The 25,485-nt window shown below is 35.4% G+C and overlaps 1 protein-coding gene across 3 annotated transcripts in view; it reads right to left on the bottom strand.

The window, feature by feature from the left end:
• Positions 1 to 25,485, bottom strand: part of LOC118735290 (breast cancer anti-estrogen resistance protein 3 homolog) — a 264,639-nt gene that overhangs the window by 208,892 nt on the left and 30,262 nt on the right. For 2 of the 3 annotated variants that reach the window (XM_036464952.1, XM_036464953.1), the window contains exons 4-5: positions 24,288 to 24,443; positions 23,883 to 24,063 (exon numbers count right to left, since the gene is read on the bottom strand). In XM_036464952.1, coding sequence (XP_036320845.1) covers positions 23,883 to 24,063; positions 24,288 to 24,443 — 337 coding nt within the window. Of the gene's footprint in view, positions 1 to 23,882; positions 24,064 to 24,287; positions 24,444 to 25,485 lie in introns of those variants that run through there. The other variant, XM_036464954.1, reaches the window with a different exon arrangement.

Raw genomic sequence — 25,485 nt, 5'->3', positions numbered from 1 at the left:
TTACAGCGCGAAGAATAATAGCGTTACTCAGTGACTTTTACATCGCGTTAAAACGTCTGTACTGACCATTCATCCACTTCACACTTCCACTCGAACAATTGGCCGTGTAAAAGTTGCATACCCTCGACTTTGGTGAAGCAATTGGATCGTGTATACTTTGCATTAAGTTGCCAAAAAGCACAGGGCGATTCATATTAGGCATAAACATAGAGGAAAAAATTTCGGAGCAAAATTTAACTTGGTATCGGGTTTCGATACGAGTACTTTTTTCGATACCAACTCAGTACTTGGTTCAAAAGTATCGGATCCAAAATTACTTGGTATCAAACGAAAAGTATCGAGTATATACTTGTATTTACTCGTATCGTTTCATCCCTAGTCGATCACTGTGATAGGTAGAGAAAGAAAAGTGTGTGCTATGACATGCCCAGACTTGTTTGTATTTAGCCAAGGAAAAAGCAAAGCAGGATACTTAAACCAGAACTTCCAGCAGATATTGACCTGGGTTTTCGAACGACTGTTCCTGTGTCTTTTTAGGAAATTCTTACCACCATATACATATGTATTATTTACACTAGTAACTATTTATGTAAATATGTATGTATTTTTTATGCTTAATATATGCAAATAAAAGAAGAAAGTAAACACAACAACCATCGAGTAAATTTTTATTTGTGTCAAACTGAAACTTTTTTTTCAATAATAAACGGTTAGCTGATTCAAATCTACAGCAAGTTTACAAAATTAATTGAAAACTTGTATCACCTAGAGATGGGCGCGTGAGTAATTTTGGCTCACGTTGACGCAAGCTCACGTTGGTGGTTTTGTAAATCACGCACACTCACGTCCTGCTATATTTTTTTCAATCACGTTCATGCACGCTCACAAGCCTATTTTTTCAATCACGCACGCTCACGCACGGTTTCTTACGGACATTTTTTTCCAATTGAAACTTTATTTATATAAATAGCATTTCATATAAATAGGCTTTTATCACACAAGTATTACAAAAGCTTGGCCAAACGCCTAGCAAGGGCTGGAGGCACTATTATTATTTTAACAAATTTCAGATATACTTATGTATCTAATTTATATATATAAAACTAGGAATTGTCCGCTTGCTTCGCGGCGCCTAATAAGATATTTTACGTTGGCCAATACAAAAATAGCGTTTAAAAGCAAAAGCAGTCTGTAAAGTAAACGTAGTTTTCATCATGCTGGTAGATTACCTTTTGAATTTGAACGAAATCGGTTCATAATTATGACTTTTATAAATAACTCTACCCCAGTGCCATCTAGCGAGTTTTCTAGTAGCTTATTATAGGGCCATATATGCAGGGTATAATCTCTGAAAATTTGACTGAAATCTATCCAGTAGTTTTTGAGTTAACTCCGACCAACGAATACGGCTATTATTTTATATATATAGATAATAGCCGTTTTCGTTGTTCGGAATTAACTCAAAATTTCAGTAAAATTTTCAGAGATTATACCCTGCATATACGGCCCTATAATAGGCGACTAGAAAACTCGCTAGATGGCGCTGGGGTCGAGTTATTTATAAAAGTCATATTATGAACCGATTTCGTTCAAATTCAAAAGGTGATATATCAGCATGATGAAAAATACCTTTACCAAAAATGGATGGATTTTGCGGAAGATTTACGGGCCTTTACGCGTTGGCGACGGCGAGTACCAGACGATGGAACGATGAGCTGTATGAGCTTTACAACGATATGGACATAATGCAGCGAATTAAAATACAGCGGCTCCGCTGGCTTGGTCATGTCGTTCGAATGTACACCGACGCTCCAGCTCTGAAAGTATTCAACTCGGAACCCGCTGGTGGTAGCAGAGGAAGAGGGAGGCCCCCACTGCGATGGAAAGATCAGGTGGAGAAGGACTTGGCTTCACTTGGCGTTTCCAATTGGCGTCAGTTGGCACAGAGGAGAAACGACTGGCGTGCTTTGCTGAACTCGGCCAAAATCGCTTAGGCGGTTACAGCGCCAAAAAAGAAGAAGAAGAGGAAGAAAAATGGACCCGCTAGGTGGCGCTGGAGTCGATTTATTTATAAAAATCGTATTTGTGAACCGATTTCTTTCAAATTAAAAAGCTATAGTTTCAGCGTGATGGAAAATACGTTTACCGAAAACTGAGCCGCTAGGTGGTGCGGAAGGCGATTTATTTATAAAAGTTGTATTTATGAAGCGATTTCGTAAGCTACCTGCATGATTCGAAACGTTTATTACTTTCATGATGATTTTTTTTCATTCGAAACATATTACTTAAATAAAATGATAGCCATTTCAACCACTCAATAGAGCCCAGTCAAATTGTCGGAGGTTATACCTTCCTATTATAGGCCACTAGAAAACACGCTGGTGGTGCTGGAGTAGAGTCACTTATAAAAGTCGTATTTATTAACCGATTTCTGATGAAAAATTCCTGGAGTTTCGGTATTTAGAAAATTCAATTTTTTTATAAAATTTGGAATTCATAATGCGTATACATTTCATGACAAGCAAAGGTATTGCAGAAAAAGGACCCAATGGATGACGCTGCAGGCGAAATATATAGAAACCCCCAAGGGGTTTGTTCTGCTTAGGCCCTATATTTAACTTAGACGAATTTACTTTTCAGATGGCTAAATCAAGGATGCGTTTAAATATGCATATAAAGACCGTTACACTGTGTAAGCGTGATCTTGCATCTACCTCCGATTGACGAAGTTGCTCGAGGCGGCCGTTATTACAGCGGTAAGACTCAAGGAAACCAATTCACAAATACGAATTGTAAAAGTGGCGAATTGACAAGGAAAGATTCGACCACATCTGTCCAAGAAGAAACGCTATTTTTGTATTGGCCATTTGAACGATATTCATGAGATCACACGACTCATTTAGCCAATGTACGGGAAAGCTTTTCAACTTGTGGAACAGCGAGGCTTCTTGTCCCTCCTATAATTCAAAATGCTCATCTGTGCTCTTGAGCTTCCGTATAAGGACTTTTATTGGCTTACATGGTACATCGGACCTATGTTGAATTTGCAGGATCATAGAAGAATATTACGCACGTTTAGCAGAGATCTCACATGTGGAAATAAGACCATCGGTAAAACACATGATATCGAAAGGAATTAGTATTCCGTATGGAATCACAGCGCTACTATTCTTATCATATGGTGAGGACGATTCCGCTTCTTAGTCGTTTCAATTTAAACTAAAAATGTTTACTTTACGGACTGCTTTTGCTTTTAAACGCTATTTTTGTATTGGCCAACGCAAAATATCTTATTTGGCGCTGCGAAGCAAGCGGAAAATTGCTAGTACGAGTATAAAAAAGAATTGGTATCAATATTCATTCAACGTATTATGTAATTCTTAAATGACATTAGCTCATAGTTTTGTTTAAAATTAATTTTTTGTAATTAATATTTGCCTTGAAAGACTTCTAAGAATTGGTTAATCTTTAGCTTTCTCCTAAAATATTCAATAATTTTTATTGAGCGCGAGGCCGTTTTTTAATGAAAACTTATTGTGGAAAAGCAACAATAATTTCTCCCAAAATTTTAAAACATCGCCACAACTTTTGTTTTCCGATTTTTTCAAATAAATCTGCATTTCCGTATTAATTTTTTCAAAAACTGTTTCTGCAGATTCATTTGTTGCATCTTTAAATTTGTCAAAAGTTGCATGGGTTTTTGCCCTTTTCGAGGTAGAAGGAATGTCACCATGCAGAATTTGGAAATCATGCTGAGGGCGAGCGCTCTTTTCTTCAAGTACATTTCTACCTAAGGTGGGTACCTTTAGCATTGCCTTTACTGTGCCTTTTATATGTTCACGCTGTTCTGCAGATAAACCCTGTAACTTTTTAAACGAAGGATTTAAAAACAATCCCAGAGATTGGACTGAACTTGGTGGGAATCTTTTATTTAAAGCAACAGCTGTTTTTTTCTTCAAACCGATAATGACTTCAGAATCAGATGCATTCGCCTAAAAATGCTTTTGTAGTTAGGTTAATAGCCTATCCATTCATTTTCTTCCACAAGAAATTCATGTTTATATTATTAAAAAAAATTATTAAAAATCAATGCGATTTTATAGCTGTTCAAAACTTGCACTCATTTTACTAAAATTTCTAAAAATTCTGGTTAAGAAGCTTGAAATTTATATAAGAGTTTTTAATTTTTCTAGGTTCTGTATAAAGTTTGAAAGTGTGTGCACGCAAAATTTCAGTCACGCACGATCACGAATACTACGTGATTTTTCACTGAAAGCCGCTCACGATCACGCGTGAAAAAGCGTGACACCACGTGTCACGTAGAAAATCACGTCTTTTGTCCATCTCTAGTATCAGCCAAAGCATTGTTTATATTTGCTCAACAAGGTAGTCGTTTTGTAATTATTAACAAACTAGCAGACCCGGCGAACTTCGTCCCGCCCAAAATAAATTTTGTGTATTAAAACTTTTTGGTCCAACAATTCACGTCTACGATTTTCATTGACACATTCATCTGCTAAGATATTGGTTTACTTGTCATTTGCCGCTCTAAATAACCTAACGAAAGTGTTTGTCCGTGAAGAAGTTCTTGAAATTCTCCAATTGTCCAGCATTTCATAGCACGGTTAATCGCAGAAATAAATTTGAAGACGCTTTTCCTCTTCATTCCCTGTCGGCAACAATGATCCGCTTCTATATTGAATCTGTCCTAGAAACTTTATAGTATAACGAGTGGCGATTTCCAATTGGGTGCGTATCATTGTTCAACAGAAATCCTATATATGTACATACACAGACTTATTTCAGGGTGAAATACCTTAAAAGCTAGTTTCACGAAAGCAATTTGAGTGGAAAATAATTTTTTTCTGTCAGGTTCCATTTTAAATCCAAGTAAAAAAATAAATTTTCATTAAATTGCTTTCATGAAACTGGCTTTTAAGGTATTTCGACAGGTGGTGATTTGAGATTTACCACTGAACAACTCAACCCTGGTGTCTCCGAATGAAGTTTTAACGCATAATAATGTTGGCAAATCACATCCATTGGGCCAATCGTAACACACGAGAGTTCGATATATTCAATGGTTCAACAGGTCGATTGAGTCTGACATTCACGGCACCTTTTCCTACTTGTCGATTTTTAGTAATAACTCGACCTCACCACCACCTGACAGCTCTGTATTGCAATAGGACTGCCTTTACCGTTTCCAATACATGTTTTGAATATTCGCCAAATTGGATCATAAAAAAAGATTTTTAGTAATAACTCAACTCCAGCGCCAAATTGCGGGTTCAATTGTGAAACTAAACTATTCAGAGACCCACTCAAACACACACAGAAAACTTTGTTAAAACCCCTCCAACCATTTAGGCTTTCACTCACAAAAATACCTACAGAAGAATTATATACACATTCAAAGATAAGTAAAAGTCAGTAAGTTTGTACTTTGCCATTCCCTCTTTTCAAAGAGCCCATTTTTCCCATGAGTATGGGATTGATTTCATATATCTCCACACGAAGTTCCAGTACTGTACCATGAACACTTCTAGAGATATGCAGTACGAAAATCTCGTTTTGTATCGGAAGTCCCACGCCCCTTTTACAATAGCTCCAATTTTTCTCAAGTGTATGCGATTGATTTCATATACAGTATATTTTGCTTAGCTGCACATCCTTCTTTGCACGAAAAACTTGTGCGCTTAACCGAAAAAGGCACTTAAGCGAATTTTCTTTACTACTTCAATGAGGAAGGTATCCAAATCCCTATGAAAGCAAATAATGGAGAAGCACTTACCACGTAGAAATTACTGCAAGCGAAATTTTTACCGAATAGTATCTAATTATCTATATAACTACATAAATTTATAGCCATTTTCGTTGTTCTGCGAGATGAACAAAATAAATAAAAAGTTTTAAAATTAGGTAATTGTAGGGCCAGTGCAGGTAAACGTAATACTTTCTTTGATAATTGATACTAGTCGCATATTTTTTAAGGCAGGTATCGCCAATGTGCAGGTATGCTAAATGCATCTATCGGAGCAGTTTCCTTATAAATGTTAAAAAAAATGCCTCTGATGCGCATTTTGGGGTAGGTATCTTAAATGTGCACTTAAGCATAGAGGCAGCAAAGCAAAATATACTGTACATAGTATCTCCACACCAAGTTCCAGTACTCTACCATGAACATTTCCAGAGATATACATTATGAAATTCGGCCTGTATGGCAGGTGCCACGCCACCTTTTCCAATAGCTCCATATTTTCTCCATGACCATGCGATTAGTTTCATATATCTCCACACCAAGTTCCAGTACTCTACCAAGAACAATTCCAGAGATATGCAATAAGAAAAATTCGACATGTATGGGAAGTGCCACGCCCGTATAAAATTCCAGTACACTACCACGAACACTTTCAGAGGTACTTATTATGAAAAAATTCGGATTATATGGGAGGTGCCACGCCGCCTTTTCAAATAGTCCACATTTTTATTCATGAGTATGCGACTGATTTCGTATATCTCCATACCCAGTTCCAGTGCTGTACCACGAATACTTCCAGAGATATGCAGTATGAACAAGTATGAAAGTCTAAGTTCGGGCGGAGCCGAACATTAAATACCCGGCGCAAGTATTAAATATATGTTTTTTCACCTTTCCGAAACCTACCGCTAGATGGTAAGCCGGGGTGTATCAATTTTGAGTAAATTAGCGTCCTTAAATTTCGAAATATTGAAGTTTCAAGCATTTCTGAAATTTACCGTTATATGAAAAGCGGCCGTAATTTTAGTCCGATTCCAATAATTTTCAACGTTTTGCTTATATGTGGCAAGCACAATAACCATACCGAGTTTGATACAAATTGGTAGAACGGTTACCGATATACATATATGTGATCATAAGTGGGCGGTGCCACGCCCATTTTCCAAAATTTTACCATTAACGTATTTCTTGGTAAAGAAATGTTGCAAGCATCAATTTTGAATAAATTAGCTTCAATATTTACTGATTTATCGAAGATTTTGTATTTCTCTAAATTACCGTTATATGGGATGTGGGCGTGGTTATCGTCCGATTTTAAAAATTTTCGGCGATTTTTTATGCTGTACCAGGGCCAACAACTGTGCCAAGTTTCGAAGAAATTAGTGCAGCGGTTCCCGAGTTATACACATGTAACCATAAGTGGGCGTGGCTACGCCCATTTTCCAAAAATGTATAACACTCTTAGTTTTCGTCTAAAAATTGTTGTAAATATTAATTTTGAGTGAATAATCTTCTGTAGTTACTAAAATATCGCAGTTTTCGTATTTCCGAAAATTACCGTTATATGGGAAGTGGGCGTGGTTTAAATTTTCGGCCATTTAGTATGCTGTATCAAGGCCACCAACTGTTCCAAGTTTGGAAGAAATTGGTGCAGCGGTTACCAAGATATACACATGTAACCATAAGTGGGCGTGGCTACGCCATTTTCCAAAATTTATAATATTCTTATTTTTCGTCTAAAAGTTATTGTAAATATCAATTTTGAGTGAATTATCTTCAGTAGTTACTAAAATATCACAGTTTCCGTATTTCTGGAAATTATCGTTATATGGGAAGTGGGCGTGGTTACAGTCCGATTTCGCCCATTTTCAATACCAACCTACCTTGGATTAAAGGAAACCTACATACCAAATTTCGTTGAGATATCTCAATTTTTGCTCGAGTTATCGTGTACACGGACGGACGGACAGACGGACGGACAGACAGACATGGCTTAATCGATTTCTTTTTTTATCCTGATCATTTATGTATACATTTGTTTATATATATCTCGATTCGTTTTGGCTGTTACAAACAACCGTTATGTGAACAAAATTAATATACCCTTGTGCACAAGTGCGCTCGGGTATAAAAATTCGTATTGTATGGGAGGTCCCACGCCCCTTTTACAATAGCTCCAATTTTTCTCAAGAGTATGCGAATTAAAAAGCATGTTAAAAACGTGACTTAACATTAGCACGTGTATATATATATGTATACATTAAAGTCCAGCGCAAGTGTATTTGCCGCATTTCGTTCAGTAAGTACTCCTTGCATTGTACTCTACTTCCAACACATTGTTACTCTTTTTACGCATACATACACTACTTGGCGTTGAGAGAGTAAATACTTGACGTACTTGCTATTACTCCACTAAAGTAGGTACTCTACTTTCTCCCATCGCGTACGAGAGATGTTTGCTGCTGCCAAAAGGGAGTAGCAAATCTACTCTCTGTATACTTGTAGTACTGTAAGTACTTGCGTATTAAATTTCAATTCTGGTTGTTAGCCTACTATTTGATATCGTTTGCGGCGCTGGCCAGCGAAATTGAAACGAGTAAAAATAGAATATGGAAATTGACGATGTAAGGAAATGTTTACGGCCTTATTTATAAAAAATAACGTAGATTTAGACAGTTGTTTAATGTGACATTTTCATAAAACTTTTGTATTTAAGCAGCTTTTTAAATATATGTGTGTACTTAACTTTTTATTAAAGTATTATTTCTCCTTTCTAATTTTCTATAAAACTATTTGCAGTCATTAACCAACATATAAGTTGTCAAAAACAACAACTTAAGCAATGCTGCTATACGAAATAAAAAGAGTGGCAAATCAAAATTTTGAAAAGTGCCGATTTTGCTGTAGGTGGACATGGTAGCGACGAGATGTACGAGCATTTTTTTCTTAAGAGCTGCATACTGATTTAAGAAATTATTTATAGAAGCAAATTTATTTTCCATTTATTGTGCGTAATTTTATATGCATTTTTGGTTTTTCTTGAGAGCTTTTACAAACAAAAAAAAATTCGAAATATGTACATATGTACGCAGCCATATAACGTGATTTCAAGAGAAACGAATTTTCATTGGGCACGTTCAGAAGGCGCAACAGCTCAGTAATAGCTGAAATACAATGCCGGCGAACGGCGAACTCACCACAGCGAAATTCGCGCTGTCAAAATTAGAACACCCGCAAGCATATGAAATTGAACACAGCCAAAGCGAAATGCGAAGTTCGCTTGGCGGCGTTTCATGGCGATAGATTTATTTCTATCGCCCTGCTGGGCGATGACAGCTGTGCGTGCCAAAGGTGGCCGTATTTGTTTTTTGTTTTCAAAGTTTTAAAAGAAAACAACCTAAACACGATTTTTTTTTTTGTTGTTTGAAAAATATAGTGTTGGATTCGTTAAATCTGGCGTGAAACAAATTATTTATAATAATCTTTCTTTCTTTTACATTTATATTTGTTATCATTTCCTCATTTCTAAATATGGTTTAGTTTTTTCTAAATATGGTCACCCAAATTATAAAGGCGACCAAATGGGATCAGCTGTTTTCGCTACCGCTCTAATTCTGTTTAAGTAGGCGAAATAGCTGGGCGAACGGTGAACGACTGCATCGCCCAATTCGGCGAAGTTTGCCGTTCGCCGGTATTGTATTTCAAGCATAACTGGTGCGATTGCACCTTCTGCACGCGTTGTTGCGTACTTCTGATCAACTGAATAGTTGCGTGTTAGATGATCGTAATATTTTTCTGATCATTTGAGACAACATGTTGGTGTGTACCTTTGAGAGTTGAAGTGGACAGCTAATGTATGAAGTCGTCCAGAAGACGCATAACGATCACTGGTTTTTTTTTATCAACGGATGCGTTCAACTATTGCGTCTTCTGAACCTACCCATTGATAGCTTTTTTTTGATAACACTGTGCTAACAGCTCAAATCGGTATTGAGTAATACTAGGTTCACATATAAGTAGATTATCCTCATTGTCGAGCTTAACACCAAGAGAGGAGAAATGAAAAATGCGAAAGAGAGGAGAAATGCCAAATGTAAAAGTAAACAAAAATGTACGCTAGCAAGTAAAAGAGGTTTGTAATGGTATTTTTAATAAAATGTTAAGTTAAAATATATTTATATTGCTTATTATAGCAGAAAAACGTGATCACGGTGGCACAGAGAAGAATCATAAATTTTCCTTGTGATGTGAGAATAACAAGCACAACAAATTTGACGGCTAATAATCTGAGATTTGGCTGTGTAAACGGGGTGATTAAAAAACGAGCTTTGATTGAGATAATATTGATATGTGAACATAGTTTAAAACCAAATGCAAGAGATAGTTTTTGAATTTCATTGAGTTTTTTTTTTAATAAATACTAAAATCAGAGGTGTATACCTAAATGGCGAAAGAAAAACTTTATCCGATTTTTTTAAATCGAAACTACATTTTTACATATGTACATGCATACATAAATACATTTAATATGAAATTGAAATTTGCACATCAATTTTCGCTATCTTCAAACCCATGGCAGAGAACGTATATTTATAGAGAAGGTCCAAGAACTGTGAATGCCACATTTTTCGAGCCAACAAAACTGGCGAAGCGCATTTTAAGAGCGACAAATATTTGGAATACTTAACAGCGAAAGCAAAATACAAAGCAGAAAAGAAGAATGTTAACAGAGCTAAATTTCACGAGAGCATTTGGAATGCTAATTAAATATGAATATTGATGATTTTTGTGATATTTTGGGAAAATTTTCAAATAGAAAACCCAAGTAAATGAAATTAAATTTTTTTCAATGATTTGTAGAAGTAACATGAAATTAAATCGAAAATAGTATATAACATTCCCGATTTTTTTGATATTTTATTAATAATTGCAAATAGAAAAGTCCCATGTTTTTGTGTTTTTTTTTTGTGAAAATATTTTTTGATAAAAAAATCCTTTTCCCCGGTGATTTCCACAAATACTGTGAAAATAAATCGAAAAGGTTATATAGCATTTTTCGATTTTTGTAAATGTTGTTAGATTTTCAATTATAAAACTTTATTGGTATTAGATTTTTTTGTAAATAGAGTTTTTAGGGGAAAAAATAATTTCTTCTCGGTGATTTGTACACACAACGTTAAAATAAATCGAAAATATTAGGTATATAACATTTTCCAATTTTTGTGTTATTTTCAAGTAAAAAACTATTGGTATTGGACTAAAAAAAAATCCTGTGAAAAGAATTATTTCCCTTTTTTTGTAGAGATCTCACAAAACTAAGTCGAAAGTCTGTATAAATTTTTTCCATATTTTCGATATTTATGGAAATAATTCAGTTTTTAATTATTTTTGACTTGGAAACTTTTTTTAAAAATACTTAAAATCTGAAAACGTCGGATTTTCGCAGCAATTAGTAAAGATCTCGCTAATCTAAGCCGAAACTAGCTAACAAATTTTTCAACATTTCCAATATTTATTCAGTTTTCAAATATTTTCTAATAAAGTCGTGTAAGTGTAAGATAGGTGGCAGCACCGCTACTCATGTGCATATTTGTCCCCCACATCGTCATTTACATATCTAATTTATTAATAACTAAACCTAAATTTATGAAGCACATATTTGTAAACTTCATTTCATTACTTATTTCTCCTACCAAATTTTTCATGCATCCAAAAAGCCAAACGCGTAAAAATGTAAGTATGCATTTATAAATGTACATATGTGCATACATATATACGATTGATCTGCTTTCGTCTTCCCCTCGCCGCTTCCATCCACACAAATTATTCAATTTCTGCGAATCGGCACCAGATTGGCACGTGCGCGAAACCATTAACCCTACGTTTACGAAATATTTAGATTTTCGCATAACTTTGCATTGAATATGGCAATACTTGTACATTTTGTATGGAGAATAATATTAATTAATTTAAAATTCTGCATGTAACTATGTTCTCGACGATACATGTAACTTTCATCAAGATTAAAAATAAAAATTGTGCTTCATTAACAGTTGGAACCAGCTGAAACCAAAAAAACTATCTCCGCTAAAATGGGTTAAACACTAACTGGAATTGGCATTTTTTACACGCATACATGCATACTTTCATATACACATGTACAGTGGAGTACCACTAGTTTGGACATTGCATTGCTTGTACTTTGATGTGTTTGCATCTTTTATGGTACTGAAGATTTGCTTACGGTTGAAAAATATTAGGGTTATTCTCTGAGTCTTGCAAAGCCCTTGCACGGTGCACGGATTGCACGGTTTGCAAAGCTGTCCCATACGAAAACCGGTTTTAACCGTGCAATCCGTGCAATCTGTGCACCATGCAATGGCTTTGCAAGACTCAGAGAATACCCCTATTAAAAATCGTCCGTGCATATATGTAATTATATTTTTATAAACGCTTTGAAGTATAGAAATTTTTAATATTAAAAAATAAATAAAATAATTTTTTTGTATATATATAAATTTTGTTCAAGGCACATTGACCCACCTGTACAAAAATTATGGCGCGTCATGGACAAAAATTTTACAATTTCGGACCGAAAAATATGAAAACGAGCTAAGTTGCCACGTTACATCTGTGAACTTCCGATAAAACCACATATTTTTGTGATTTTAGAAGTTTTGATTTTATTAAAAAAAATCAATGTATTTTCCTGCAGAAAACGTACACTTTTATTTAATGTTTATTAAAATTACATCTCAAAAACTAGTTAATGATTGAAATATTGATATGGAACATAGAAATAGAGTGTTTTGTCAAAAAATACCAAAAATTTCCAAAATTCGAGATAACTTATTTTACTGGATATAGAGAAATAGTTGCCACTTTTCACTTGGCTGGCCGAGATTTCTTCATTTTAAGATTTTAGAACTTTTGTGTCGGATTGAAAAACTTGAGCTTGTTGGAGATGAATTTACGGGGAGATGTGCTGCGGTTATTTTTATGAATGAATTTACTTGGCCTTGAGAAATACGCGCATGCGGTTATGAAAGAAATATTTATTGTTGTATTTGAGTATGCGTGTAATTATGTGCATATGATTGTATGCTGCCGTGAGTTGAAAATACCCTGCAGCGGGTTCGGAGACAATTGTCGCTTTCGTACTAGTTACATTACTAGTTCCAATTGCATGTTATGCTCCAGGTAATAAGAAATCGAGCTATTGGTTACATATTGCACTTTCTAAAGGTTATTGGCCGTTTTAATATAATAGTGCTCCCTTATTACATAAAGCATTTTGTTATTTATCATTTAAATACAAATAATAAATTTTGAATACTTATCTATGTTCTGTTTCCCTCGTGTGACCACCTAGCAAATATCGGACTGATAAGTACCAAAATAAAGCAATACATATGTAGATACCCCTTTTTACATAACTACTATTTCTTAAATTATTTTGGGGGCAATTCACGTCAAATGTCCCAGCGCCCTGAGCGGTGCAAAACAAGCTACTTTTCGACTAGCTGCGAAGCAGACAGAAAATAGGAAAAATAATTCGAAAACTATGATTTCTATAGATTTTTATACGGGCTATGCCATGGCACTATGCGTTTTCCAAAATTTTCCCATTTTCATGGTGAAAATTCTGAACGAAAATTTATTTGTAATTTTTCTGAACTATGGTAATTTTGAATATTGTTTTTAGTTATCTCTATCGAAAGATCAAGTCTTTTTACATATAAATCACTAATAAAAACGGACTTTTTTACTTTTCCGAGTTATAAAGCCTTTTAGAGCGCAGCGCGCTAATCTGCTAACCGTGTGAGTCATAATAATATTGTTACAACTTTCGAACTACTTGATCTTTAATTTTGAAACTTTCGCAAAAACTTCCCTACATAGTCATCTACAACACTGTTTTAAAACAAAAAATGTATTTCAAATTTTATAACACAACTTTTGCATTTGAAAACAAACACCCTCTTAATTCTCATAAAAAAGTTATAAACGTGTAGTTTTATTTGTAGTAAGTATTAAGAAGTGGTGTTAAACTTAAATTCTTTGGAATAGTTAGTAGTTTAATTTCAAATCGATCGATACACAAACGACTGAGATATAGCTCGTTTAAATTACAATTTTGTTAAAATTATCAAGAATCAGTTCAGCCCAATAATAAAATTTCAGCAGCTTTCGTACGTTCGATCACAGGGAAATAAATAGCAAAGACAATAGCAAAGACAAATTTAAATTTGAACAAATCGTCGCCTGGCTTGATTCAAAGCGAACATTTGAAAGCACACTTACATGTTGTGCCTGTAGCTGAGTGCGCAAAGATGCTGGCTGAATTAGTTGCGGCCGAAAGCGTTCGAGTTCAAATCTCACTATGCAGAACATACGATTTAAAATCTTTACTTTCGTTTTTTTTTAATTATGAAAAAGTATCTGTGAAAAACGAAAAAAAGAGGTTCGGTTACAGGTTACATGTTACTACTACAAGTACTAGTGAAAAGTTACGCAGCGGGAGTCAATTGTCACCTCCTAGGACAACTCCATGTTAAATGCGACAGTAGAAAGCATGGCTGGTAGATTTGCAAGGTACCGGTATTCGACTCCCGAAAACAGGTGAACTCACTAGTTCTGTACTAGTATTTCCGCTGCAGGGTATCTACATTTGTGTGTATGTGCGTAGTATTTTGGCAGTAATATGCACATACATACTAGAGTCCAGCGCAAGTGTATTTGCTGCATTTCGTTCAATAAGTACTCCTTGCATTGTACTCTACTCCCAACACATTGTTACTATTTTTCCGCATACATACCCTACTTGGCGTTGAGAGAGTAAATACTTGACGTACTTGCTATTACTCCACCAAAGTACGTACTCTACTTTCTCTCATCGCGTACGCGAGATATTTGCTGCTGCCAAAAGGGAGTAGCAAATCTACTCTCTGTATACTTGTAGTACGGTAAGTACTTGCGTATAAAATTTCAATTCTGGTTATTAGCCTACTAGTTGATATCGTTTGCGGCGCTGGTCAGTGAAATTGAAAGAGTAAAAATAGAATATGGAATTTGACGATGTAAGGAAATGTTTACGGCCTTATTTATAAAAAATAACGTAGATTTAGACAGTTGTTTAATGTGACATTTTCATAAAACTTTTGTATTCAAGCAGCTTTTTAAATCTATGTATGTATGTACTTAAATTTTTATGAAAGTATTATTTCTCGCTTCTAATTTTATATAAAACTATTTGCAGTCATTAACCAACAAATAAGTTGTCGACAACAATAACTTAAGCAATGCTGCTATACGAAATAAAATTATTAGTGGCAAATCAAAATTTTGAAAAGTGCCGATTTTCACATTCGATAGTTGGACATGGTAGCGACGAGATGTACGTGCATTTTTTTCTTAAGAGCTGCATACTGATTTAAGAAATTTGTTATAGAAGCAAATTTATTTTCTATTTATTGTGCGTAATTTTATATGAATTTTTAGTTTTTCTTGAGAGCCTTTACAAATAAAAAAAATTTCGGAATATGTACATATGTACATACATACGCATCCATATAACTTGATTTCAAGAGAAACGAATTTTCATTGGGCACGTTCAGAAGGCGTTGTTGCGTACTTCTGATCAACTGAATAGTTGCGTGTTAGATGATCGTAATATTTTTCTGATCATTTGAGACAACATGTTGGTGTTAAGAATGATAGAATACAAGATTGCGCCAATCGAGCTGAGAGCAACTGGCCGTGACGTCAAAATATACCAGAATGAGAGAGCAAGACGAACTCGACAAGAAAAAGAAGAAGCATCGAACAAAAAGCAGTATTGCCAAGGTTTGAATTTGAAAAAGCACCAAATTTTTATTGGTGTATTTTATGGACTTTATATTACTACATAATTTTATTATAAGGATGCCGATTCAATTTAATAAAAATCAATGTTTCTTCTGGCATGATTGAAGGGGCTGCACATATTTCGTTGTCGCTTATGATTGTCACTGTGCCATGATTTTGTTTAAATTTTTGTAAAATTGCTTAGCACATTTACGATTACTATATATTTTGCTTCCATTTTTTTAAGATTTTCTAATTTGAAGTCTTCAAACTAAAAACAAAAGCACCAAAAACGCACCAAGCACAAAACTCAAAAATTTTCGCGTTTTGAATTCCCACTAAATTTGGTGCGAAAAGCATAAAGTTGGCAACAGTGAAAGTAAACAAAAGTATATTATGACGTCAGCGATTGGGTGGATGCTGTCAAATCGACGAAGAGAGGGTTAGCGGTCCGCGAATGGCGCGACCTTTATTTTCTGGATCGTGATTCCTGTCCATAGTTTTATTTAGATACCACAAAAGTATATAGAGTACAGTAGAGTACTCTACTGTCAAATACTTTTTACTCGCAGTAGTTGCGTAAGGCAAAGTAAATACTTTACGCGTCTTGCTATTGATCGGTAGTTTACGTACGCTTGCAGAAACTGGTTTATGCTTACTCACACTTGACCCGAACGATGAGAGTAAAGGAGGGAAGTATTTGCGCGGCGATCGGATGTCTTGTTAGGCCGTTTAAATGGAATTGCGCAGGAGTTTAGTATACATAACCATTGTTTTGCGTACAACCCGTACAAATTAATAGTAGAGGGCGCTCTTATTTGTGATTTGCAGGTGAGCAGCGCTGTTATGTAGGCATGTATGTTAGATTGTATAGGATTTTTAAAGTCTTGCAGTTCCCTTTTTTTAAGAAGTGTTTAAACTTTTTTTCTGCCTAAGACAACGAGAGGCCCTAAAAAGTGCTAAGCAATTGTGCGGCCAGATTTGGATTCAGCACCAAGAAACGATGTTTTTATTCAGGTGGTAAAAATATCTAAATTTGTACAAATACATAATTAGAAAAGAAAAAAAGAAATACTTAACTTACGCGAATAGAATTCATCAAGACTAGGCACTAAATAATTTTTTTGGCGTTTTAGTTTTCAAAAAGCACTAAATCTAGTGCTTAAAGCACCAAGTTGGCAAGTATGTATGTATGATATGATCAGCGTTGCCGTTTTGGTCCGATTGGACCAAAATTGGTAGGTTCATTCTCCTTTGGTAGCTTGGTTGGTTTGATGAACCGTTTGATAGGCAAAATTTTTTTGAAAAAACAACCAAATTGAGCATTAAAAGTTGTTCGCTTAATTTACGTTTACACGTTCAAAACATTGCTTTCACTTTGCTCACACGTATAAGATTTCTTAGTTTTTTTCCTATATTTTATCAAGCAGACAATTTTCTGCAAACAAAAACTCACTTCCCAAAGCCATGACCGATTGGCTGTTGAAATAGAACCAGAAATAGTAGTCTTGAAAGAAAAATTTATGATAGCCAATTTGCAAAGTGAAACGAATTTAGGATTTTTTGCATAAATCTGTGATTTTGTTTTTTCACACACCAAGAAAAGATGTTTGATATGAATGGAATTAATCTCAAAGGTATTTAAATTTTTTACAAAAGTTTTTATACAATACGTCAATTCTTTTATTTATAGGCCCTGTTAACAATAATATGTGTAGTTTTAATTTTTACTGTTAATTTTTGTAGTTAAAAACCCCGTAAATTCAAGAAGTCTAGCTTTAATGATGAACAAACTTTTGGTAGTTTGGAAACTGATTTGGTAGGCATTTCGGTACTTAAAAATATTTTCAAGTGGCAACACTGGATATGATCCTCTTCGTGCGTCTTACGATAATTGACGATTGACTGATGCTTTGCTAGTACTTCGGCAAAGCAAATCAAATCAGTTGCTGCTGAGACTTCACTGCGCAATTATTCGAATAATACACAAATAAAATGTTTTGGGAGGAATGGGAAATACATTTTTTTTTTGCATAGAACACGTGGATGGGTGTGCGCAATGCGTTATCTGCTATCGCAATGTTATGTCTTGTTTAAAAAGACATTACAAACTTAGGGCCGGTTGTTCAATATCTGATTTGCAGAAATCGGAGGTATGTAGAAGCTCCGGTTAAATAACGGGTGATTTTTTTGAGGTTAGGATTTTCATGCATTAGTATTTGACAGATCACGTGGGATTTCAGACATGGTGTCAAAGAGAAAGATGCTCAGTATGCTTTGACATTTCATCATGAATAGACTTACTAACGAGCAACGCTTGCAAATCATTGAATTTTATTACCAAAAAAAGTTGGCAGAAAATCCGCTTTTTTATCGACAAATTTTGTTCAGCGATGAGGCTCATTTCTGGTTGAATGGCTTCGTAAATAAGCAAAATTGCCGCATTTGGAGTGAAGAGCAACCAGAAGCCGTTCAAGAACTGCCCATGCATCCCGAAAAATGCACTGTTTGGTGTGGTTTGTACGCTGGTGGAATCATTGGACCGTATTTTTTCAAAGATGCTGTTGGACGCAACGTTACGGTGAATGGCGATCGCTATCGTTCGATGCTAACAAACTTTTTGTTGCCAAAAATGGAAGAACTGAACTTGGTTGACATGTGGTTTCAACAAGATGGCGCTACATGCCACACAGCTCGCGATTCTATGGCCATTTTGAGGGAAAACTTCGGAGAACAATTCATCTCAAGAAATGGACCGGTAAGTTGGCCACCAAGATCATGCGATTTGACGCCTTTAGACTATTTTTTGTGGGGCTACGTCAAGTCTAAAGTCTACAGAAATAAGCCAGCAACTATTCCAGCTTTGGAAGACAACATTTCCGAAGAAATTCGGGCTATTCCGGCCGAAATGCTCGAAAAAGTTGCCCAAAATTGGACTTTCCGAATGGACCACCTAAGACGCAGCCGCGGTCAACATTTAAATGAAATTATCTTCAAAAAGTAAATGTCATGGACCAATCTAACGTTTCAAATAAAGAACCGATGAGATTTTGCAAATTTTATGCGTTTTTTTTAAAAAAAAAGGTATCAAGCTCTTAAAAAATCACCCGTTACAACGACTGCTTTATCGATCACATGTTATAAGCATGGTGACGAAAATGTCGATAATGATGTTTAACCTGCAAGTAGTGATAACCAGACATTGAACAACCGGCCCTAAGGGCCGGTTTCTCTATCTCCGGTTAACACTAATCCCCCGGTAAACATCGTTACCGACCTTATCGACTCCCTGTTATATGCATGGAGTTAGAACGTCGATAACAATGTTTAACCGGGGAGTTAGTGTTAACCAGAGATGGAGAAACCGGCCCTAAGTCTGTTTCAATAGCAGTCCGGTTTACAGGATTTATTCAGAACTTACAGGAAGTCGTTCCTATTGACATAAAACCTGTAAGTGGGAACACATTTTAGAGAGTAACTGAGCAACTGTTCCTAGTCAGAAGTTACAGGATTTAGTCCGGAGTTTCTTTTCCTGTAAGTTCATGAAAAGTGTCAAACGATCAGCTGATTTACATGTGCAAGCAAAAACAAACAGCGGTGAAAGAAAAGTACCTTATATTTGTAAAAAAATGGAAGTAAACAACGAAATGTTTGAATATGTATAGATTTTAATAATTATTTAGTGATATTTCAGCTAAATCAGTGTTGTACAAATGACATGTAAACAATCCGACTGACCTTTTTACAGGAAATAGCGCTTTTTGCGTTCCTATGCACTTCTGCATCTGTTCTCCTTTTACTCTCATTTGAGAGAGTAAAATTGTAGTTTGACAGTTCCACAGGTTTTAGTCCGAAGTTCAAAGGAACAGACTAACTGTGTCATAGTCATTTGGAAAAGGTGAAAGAGGGTCATCGAGCACTGAAGCTTTTAGAATTAAAAGCAGCGTTCTTTATTAAATTTATGATTGGTTAAAGTAATATACATCAAAACGAAAATTATCAATGTCTATTAGAAAATGATTCTCTATCCGAAAATGATAGATCATTTCTAAAAAAAAGCATCTTATTCCGTCGCTTTGGCTTTATTTAGAATTTCTAGAAAAGTTGTAGGTATGCACTTTTATAGCCCATTAAATTTTAGTAGCTCAAAGTGCAAATTTTAAGCGCTAGGAAATCGCGTTGATTTTTTATGATTGGCAATTTCTTTTATATGAAAGAAAATGCCTAGCAACCTCAGCAAAAAAAGATAAACAGTAAGTAAACAAAAATATAAATAGCCAAAACTGGTCAAAATGTCACTTAACTTAATCAGCTGACCATATGTGCATATAACATATTCATAAATTTATTTATTTGAATCTACCACATTGTTTTGGAATGTACCACAATTTTTCATGCTTATTTATCACTAAGAAAACTTTTAGTGTCCGAACACTCTCAACAGCTACTGATTTGATTTGCTTTGCCGAAATACCAGCGAAGCATCAGTCAATCGTCAATTATCGTAAAGCTGGGATCACACGATTTGTACATTTGGCTAAAAATTTGTCAAATTCGTAGACAAATCATGTGAACGCTAAATTACATTTGTCATTTATCAGAAAAGCCAAATATTTGCCTTCTTGTGGCAAATGAAAAACAACCCTGGTGGCCAAATCGTGTGAACGCAATGCTGCTACATAAGCCAAATAAAAATTACGCAAATGACCAAATATCTGATTTGCCACTTGATGACAAATGCCAGTGACAAATATACAAATATTGTTGAGCGGTATTGCCATTTCGTGCTTGTGAACCTTTGTATTTTGCAATTTTGGTAAAATATTAATATATAATATAATATTCGTATCCGAAAACTACCGAAAAATATCACGTTATTTGAAAACAATATTTTTAAAATATTTGCTCAAACTGAACATTTGAAAACATGTACATATACGTATTCGACAGTAGCTGAGTGTGCAGAGAAGCGTGCGACTATTTTTAACCTTCATGAAGTTCCAGGCTCTTATGCCGGCAGACGAACATATTAGAAGTATAATTAATTTCTGAGTATAATTAACTATAAAAAAGCATATTTGAAGTTCAGAATGAAAAATTTCAGAAAACCAACCGGAAAAGTATTCGTTTGACAACCCTTCGTGGCACTTTACTATTCACCTTTCTTTTAGTTTTCGGATCTCATTCAGATCTTTCAGACAGGGCGTTTTTGAACTGGCTTCCGAGATAGGTCGATCTTCCACTCAGCCATCGATATGCAAAATTTAAATTTTTAACTTTTTTTCATTTTACATTACGACTTCTCCGACTATTTTGTTAACTAGTATAATACATAGGATGCCCATTCTCAAGACAAATTAACCATATATAAATGGTTGTAAACAACGAAATGTTTTCTCTTTAATGGCATATGTAAGTAGTTTGCATCGGGCAAACAGAAATAAAGTTACGAGCTAGTTTATGCTTCAACCTATGAAAAACGCGTTTTTTACCTTCAGCCCAGATTTTTAGGGTGTATTCAAAATTCTGAGTAGCTGTGCGTACATATTATTTTTGTTTATTTCACTTCAAATCTCACGAAATCATAAATGCAAAAGTATTTATTTACTGCTGTGCGTAAATGTGTGCCAAATCATTTGGATCTTTGGCAGCGACATCGTCTGATCGCAAAACAAATCATTTGTACATCGCTATCCAAATGCGCAAATGTGGACAAATCTAAATTCGGCATTTTGTGTACAAATATATAAATCGTGTGATCCCTGCTTAAGACGCACGAAGACGATGATAGTATACACCCTGTGGGGAAAATCTCTAGTTCTGAACTGGTGCGCTTCTAGTTCAATTAGACCCAGTACTGGTTCGCGATAAATCTCTTTTGCATGCAAGCAACTGGCGAATTTAACATGGCGATGTCCTAGGAAGTGTCAATTGCCCCCCGCTGCATCCCTTTTTCGTAAGTTCCGAACTAGTCCGAAATTCTATAGGTCCGAACCAGTTCTAAAATCGACAGACGAAAGAAAAAAGTATCATGATTTTTTAATCTTTTTGGTTTTTCCGTGTGTGCGATTTTAAATTGTTTTGGATGAAATATGTTTTCAATTTGAAATTAAATTTGTTCGAATGATTGTAAGAAATGTACGTTTACATACCTTTAGCTGTAGCTGAGTTTGCAGAGGTGCTCGCTGTTATTTCTTAGATTCCAGACTGTCCCAAGATGTTGAAATGTTAACACAAATTTTAGTTTTGTATTACCAAGCTATGAAAAAGCATCTGCGAAGCACAGAATAGAAGCGTATTTGAATGAAAAAGCCGCCGAACACATATCTATGTAAAGTAAACAAGCCACCCGCTGCATCCCTTTTTCTATAATTCCGAACTAGTTCTAAATTCGACAAATAAGATGTAAATCGTTCTGCATCCCTTTTTCTATAGTTCGGAACCATTTCTAAATTCGTCAGTTTAGATATAGATTTCTACTGAAAAAAAACTTAAAAAAAATAGTTTTTTAAAAGTACCACTTTTCGCCGATTTTGGACTGGGGATCTAGTTCGTATCGGACTAGTTCCTTTTTGGCTATAAAGACCTAGTACGGAACTAGAAATTTGATTCACTAGTCCGCGGTTTCCCTACAGGGCATGTATCGACGTCGCAGCAAGCAGCATTTTGATGCTCAATTACATGTGTTGGGAAAATCAAAAAATGCCCGCCTACATTTGTCCCAACTAGAAGTCTCAAGTAAATTGCGAACTAGACTATTTATTTCGCCATATCCAACTCTGCCACTTGGTCACTATAACCAAATTTTGGTTATTATAACTAATCCTTTTTCTGGGTGTAACCATTATACCACTCCTCCAAATTCATGAAAACCTTTTTGTTTTTAATATTAATATTTTGGGCTACCTAAAATTTTGAAGTAACTGTAAGGGTGATGTTACGCAGACGATCATATGATCCCTGGTCACGGCACTTTTCTCTAATTTTTTCCATTCTTACACTCTTTGACCAACATGGTGTTATGCAGAGAGTCAAGTGACCAGCGTATTTCTTTGTCTCAGTTGTATTTCTTTGGCCTATTTGTTTTACTACTTTTTACATTTGTGTATGACGAAAAAAATAAGAAACGGTATATGTATGTGTATAACAACATGTTAAAAGCAAATAAAACAAGGTTTGCTAGCATTAATTTTATTCTACATATCTACTACTTTGTATACATCTGCAGCAAAAATGTACCATTCTGCTACTAAAAGGAGAAATAGTATGACAAATACTACATTTCGCTACTAAAAGGAACAAATAGTAAATTGTATTCACAAGCCAACCCTCTTTTGATTAGTGATTCGGTCTCAGCCGGCTGGTCAAATTTTAACCGATTGGTCATGCAGTTCAGTTCTCTCGCTCGCTCTTTCGTTGTGCAGTGCAAGCAACAACAGTTCGTGACCAGGAATCATATGTTCGTCTGCGTAACATTGCCCTTAGCAACACAAAGAGCGGTCCTACTTTAAAACGTTCCGAGCACGTTAATGCTAAAAAATATAAAATTTTACGATCAGATTGGTTTAAATGATATTAGGGTTGCAAATTACATATACTTGTTCAGTAGAGAAAATTCTCTAAACCGAGAAATCTGTGCACGTTTAATAACTGGAATGCAATGACAAAGCTTCCGGAGCTATCGGCTTGTCAGCTGAACTACTCATGTGCAGTGGCGAATAGTTGATAAAAGTGTGGCTTTAGACATAAACCTAAATAAACCTAATTCAAGATGCATTAGGAAAGATCCTCGAGAAGAGGACAGATAGAAAGATCAAAAGAGAATTACCTATACGTCACGATGTCTGAAATAGGAATCACCGCGAATCTAAAATGAACAATATCACTCCGTTGCTTGGTGAAATTGGAATGGACCACTTTGACCCATTCGATACCAAACCAAGTTTCAGAGACTCTCTACCGTGCGACTTCTTTAATTTGATGGAGGAAAACATAATCACAGCTGCAGAATTGAATGGCTCAGGTACAATACTTTAACGTCGTATTTGTTCTGCTTTTTCCAAGTGGAATGTGAAAACAAAGCAAAGGGTCTAGATGTGTCATGCCATCAAACAATTCGTCAGCGCTTACGCACCTCGGCACTCACTTCATTTTTGACAGTTATAATTTCAAAAGGTAGAAGCCTTCGGTTATTGCCTGACAGCCTCGAAACTCGAAGTTATAAATATTAGTTATAGCGAAATTTACAAGTTGATTTGAACCAAATTGTACTTACATCATATTAGTATTACCGAAAGTCAATCGTTTCGATTCTTTAGTGGATTTCAAATTTGCAAATGAGCTACGATTATTGCTAGTGCGATGCAACGTGCCATATAATTCACTAACATCGCTGGATAAATAAACTGGTGGGCAAGAATTTTTTCGTTTGGCCATCGTGCGCGGCAAAGTGGACACTATAAATAAATATAAAATTGAACGATATCATTGAAGTGTGTACATGTTTGTTGTTAAGTGATCGCCTTTAATTAAAGTTAGATAAATAAATAATATGCTCTTTGCGCAATGCGCTTTATAATCAGCTAAGCATTTAGGTTAGTAAACACTTAATCCAATTATTTTTTTGATTGTAAATATACAATATGGATGTATGTATGTACATAAGTATGTGCATACGAACCTTCGATATTTACCGACTGGCGCCGCTTGGCCTGCACAACCACTAGACTAGACATCATTTTTGCGAGATGGCCCGGTTGTCGTATGCCTTTGTCTTTCAAATCAGTTTCGGTCAAATCCAGAATATCTTCGACTGTATTATACATTTGAAAGTTGCCTGAAATGGATTAGTATTCATATGGTTACTTATAGAAATTAGGTTAAACGTTCTCTGCCAATGTGTTTGTCAGGATTTCTCTGAGAAGCAGATTATGTTTATATCAAAAAACTTCCTCTTGAACTTTATTTATAATCTATATGAATGAAATCCCATACAAATCTATTCCTCCCTACTTTTCCTATGTTTTTCAACCGATTTGAATGATTGTTCTTTTGTTCGAAAGGTGTTTCAAATAAGAGGTGCCAATTGGATTTGTTTATTTCCGGTAGGTGGTGCAGGAGTCGAGTTATTCCGAAAAATTTCATTTATGGTCCGATTTGCTTCAAATTCAAAATACATGTTACCAGCGTCACGAGAAATATATTTGCAAAAAATGGACCCGATAGGTGGCTCCAGAACCAGGTGGGTTACTGGGGCAGCTGCACATCTCTAGACTCAAGAAATTATCCACTATCTTCTTATTTATTGGCGCTGTAACCGCCTAAGTGATTTTGGCCAAATATAGAACGCCTGTCATTTCTCTTCTGTGCCGAATGACGCCCATTAGAAATGCCAAGTGAAGACAAGTTCTTCTCCACTTGGTCTTTCCATCGCAGTGGGGGCCTCCCTCTTTATCTGCTACCACCAGCGGGTACTGAATTGAATACTTTCAGAGCTGGAGCGTCGCACACTGGTCCCAAATCAAGAAATTATGGAATTAGGGTCAAAATTCAACGAATCGATCTGATTTTTTTTCTGTGGACTGCTTACGCAATTATAAATAACTTTTATTATTAGCAACTTTGCAAAATATGGCATACTTTTTAAGAAAAAAAATTATTATTTTTTTTATATGGAGAAAACCCCATTTTTAGAATTTTAAAGCGCACTAACCACGGATCCGTAATGCGGCTTATGGCGCATTGTAAACGGTCATATTGTCCACAATTTCTCTATAGAAACCTATTGCATAAGTCTGCGACCCTAAAAAAGACAGACAATTAAAAAAAATTTTAACAGCAATATTAAAATTAAAGGCATTATAGGGTTAATTACAGTA

The sequence above is a fragment of the Rhagoletis pomonella genome, unplaced genomic scaffold, assembly GCF_013731165.1.
Source record: "Rhagoletis pomonella isolate Grant_MI unplaced genomic scaffold, Rhpom_1.0 Rhpom_scaffold_00003, whole genome shotgun sequence".
Taxonomy (NCBI): Eukaryota; Metazoa; Arthropoda; class Insecta; order Diptera; family Tephritidae; genus Rhagoletis; species Rhagoletis pomonella.
This window is presented reverse-complemented; position numbering and strand designations above follow the sequence as displayed.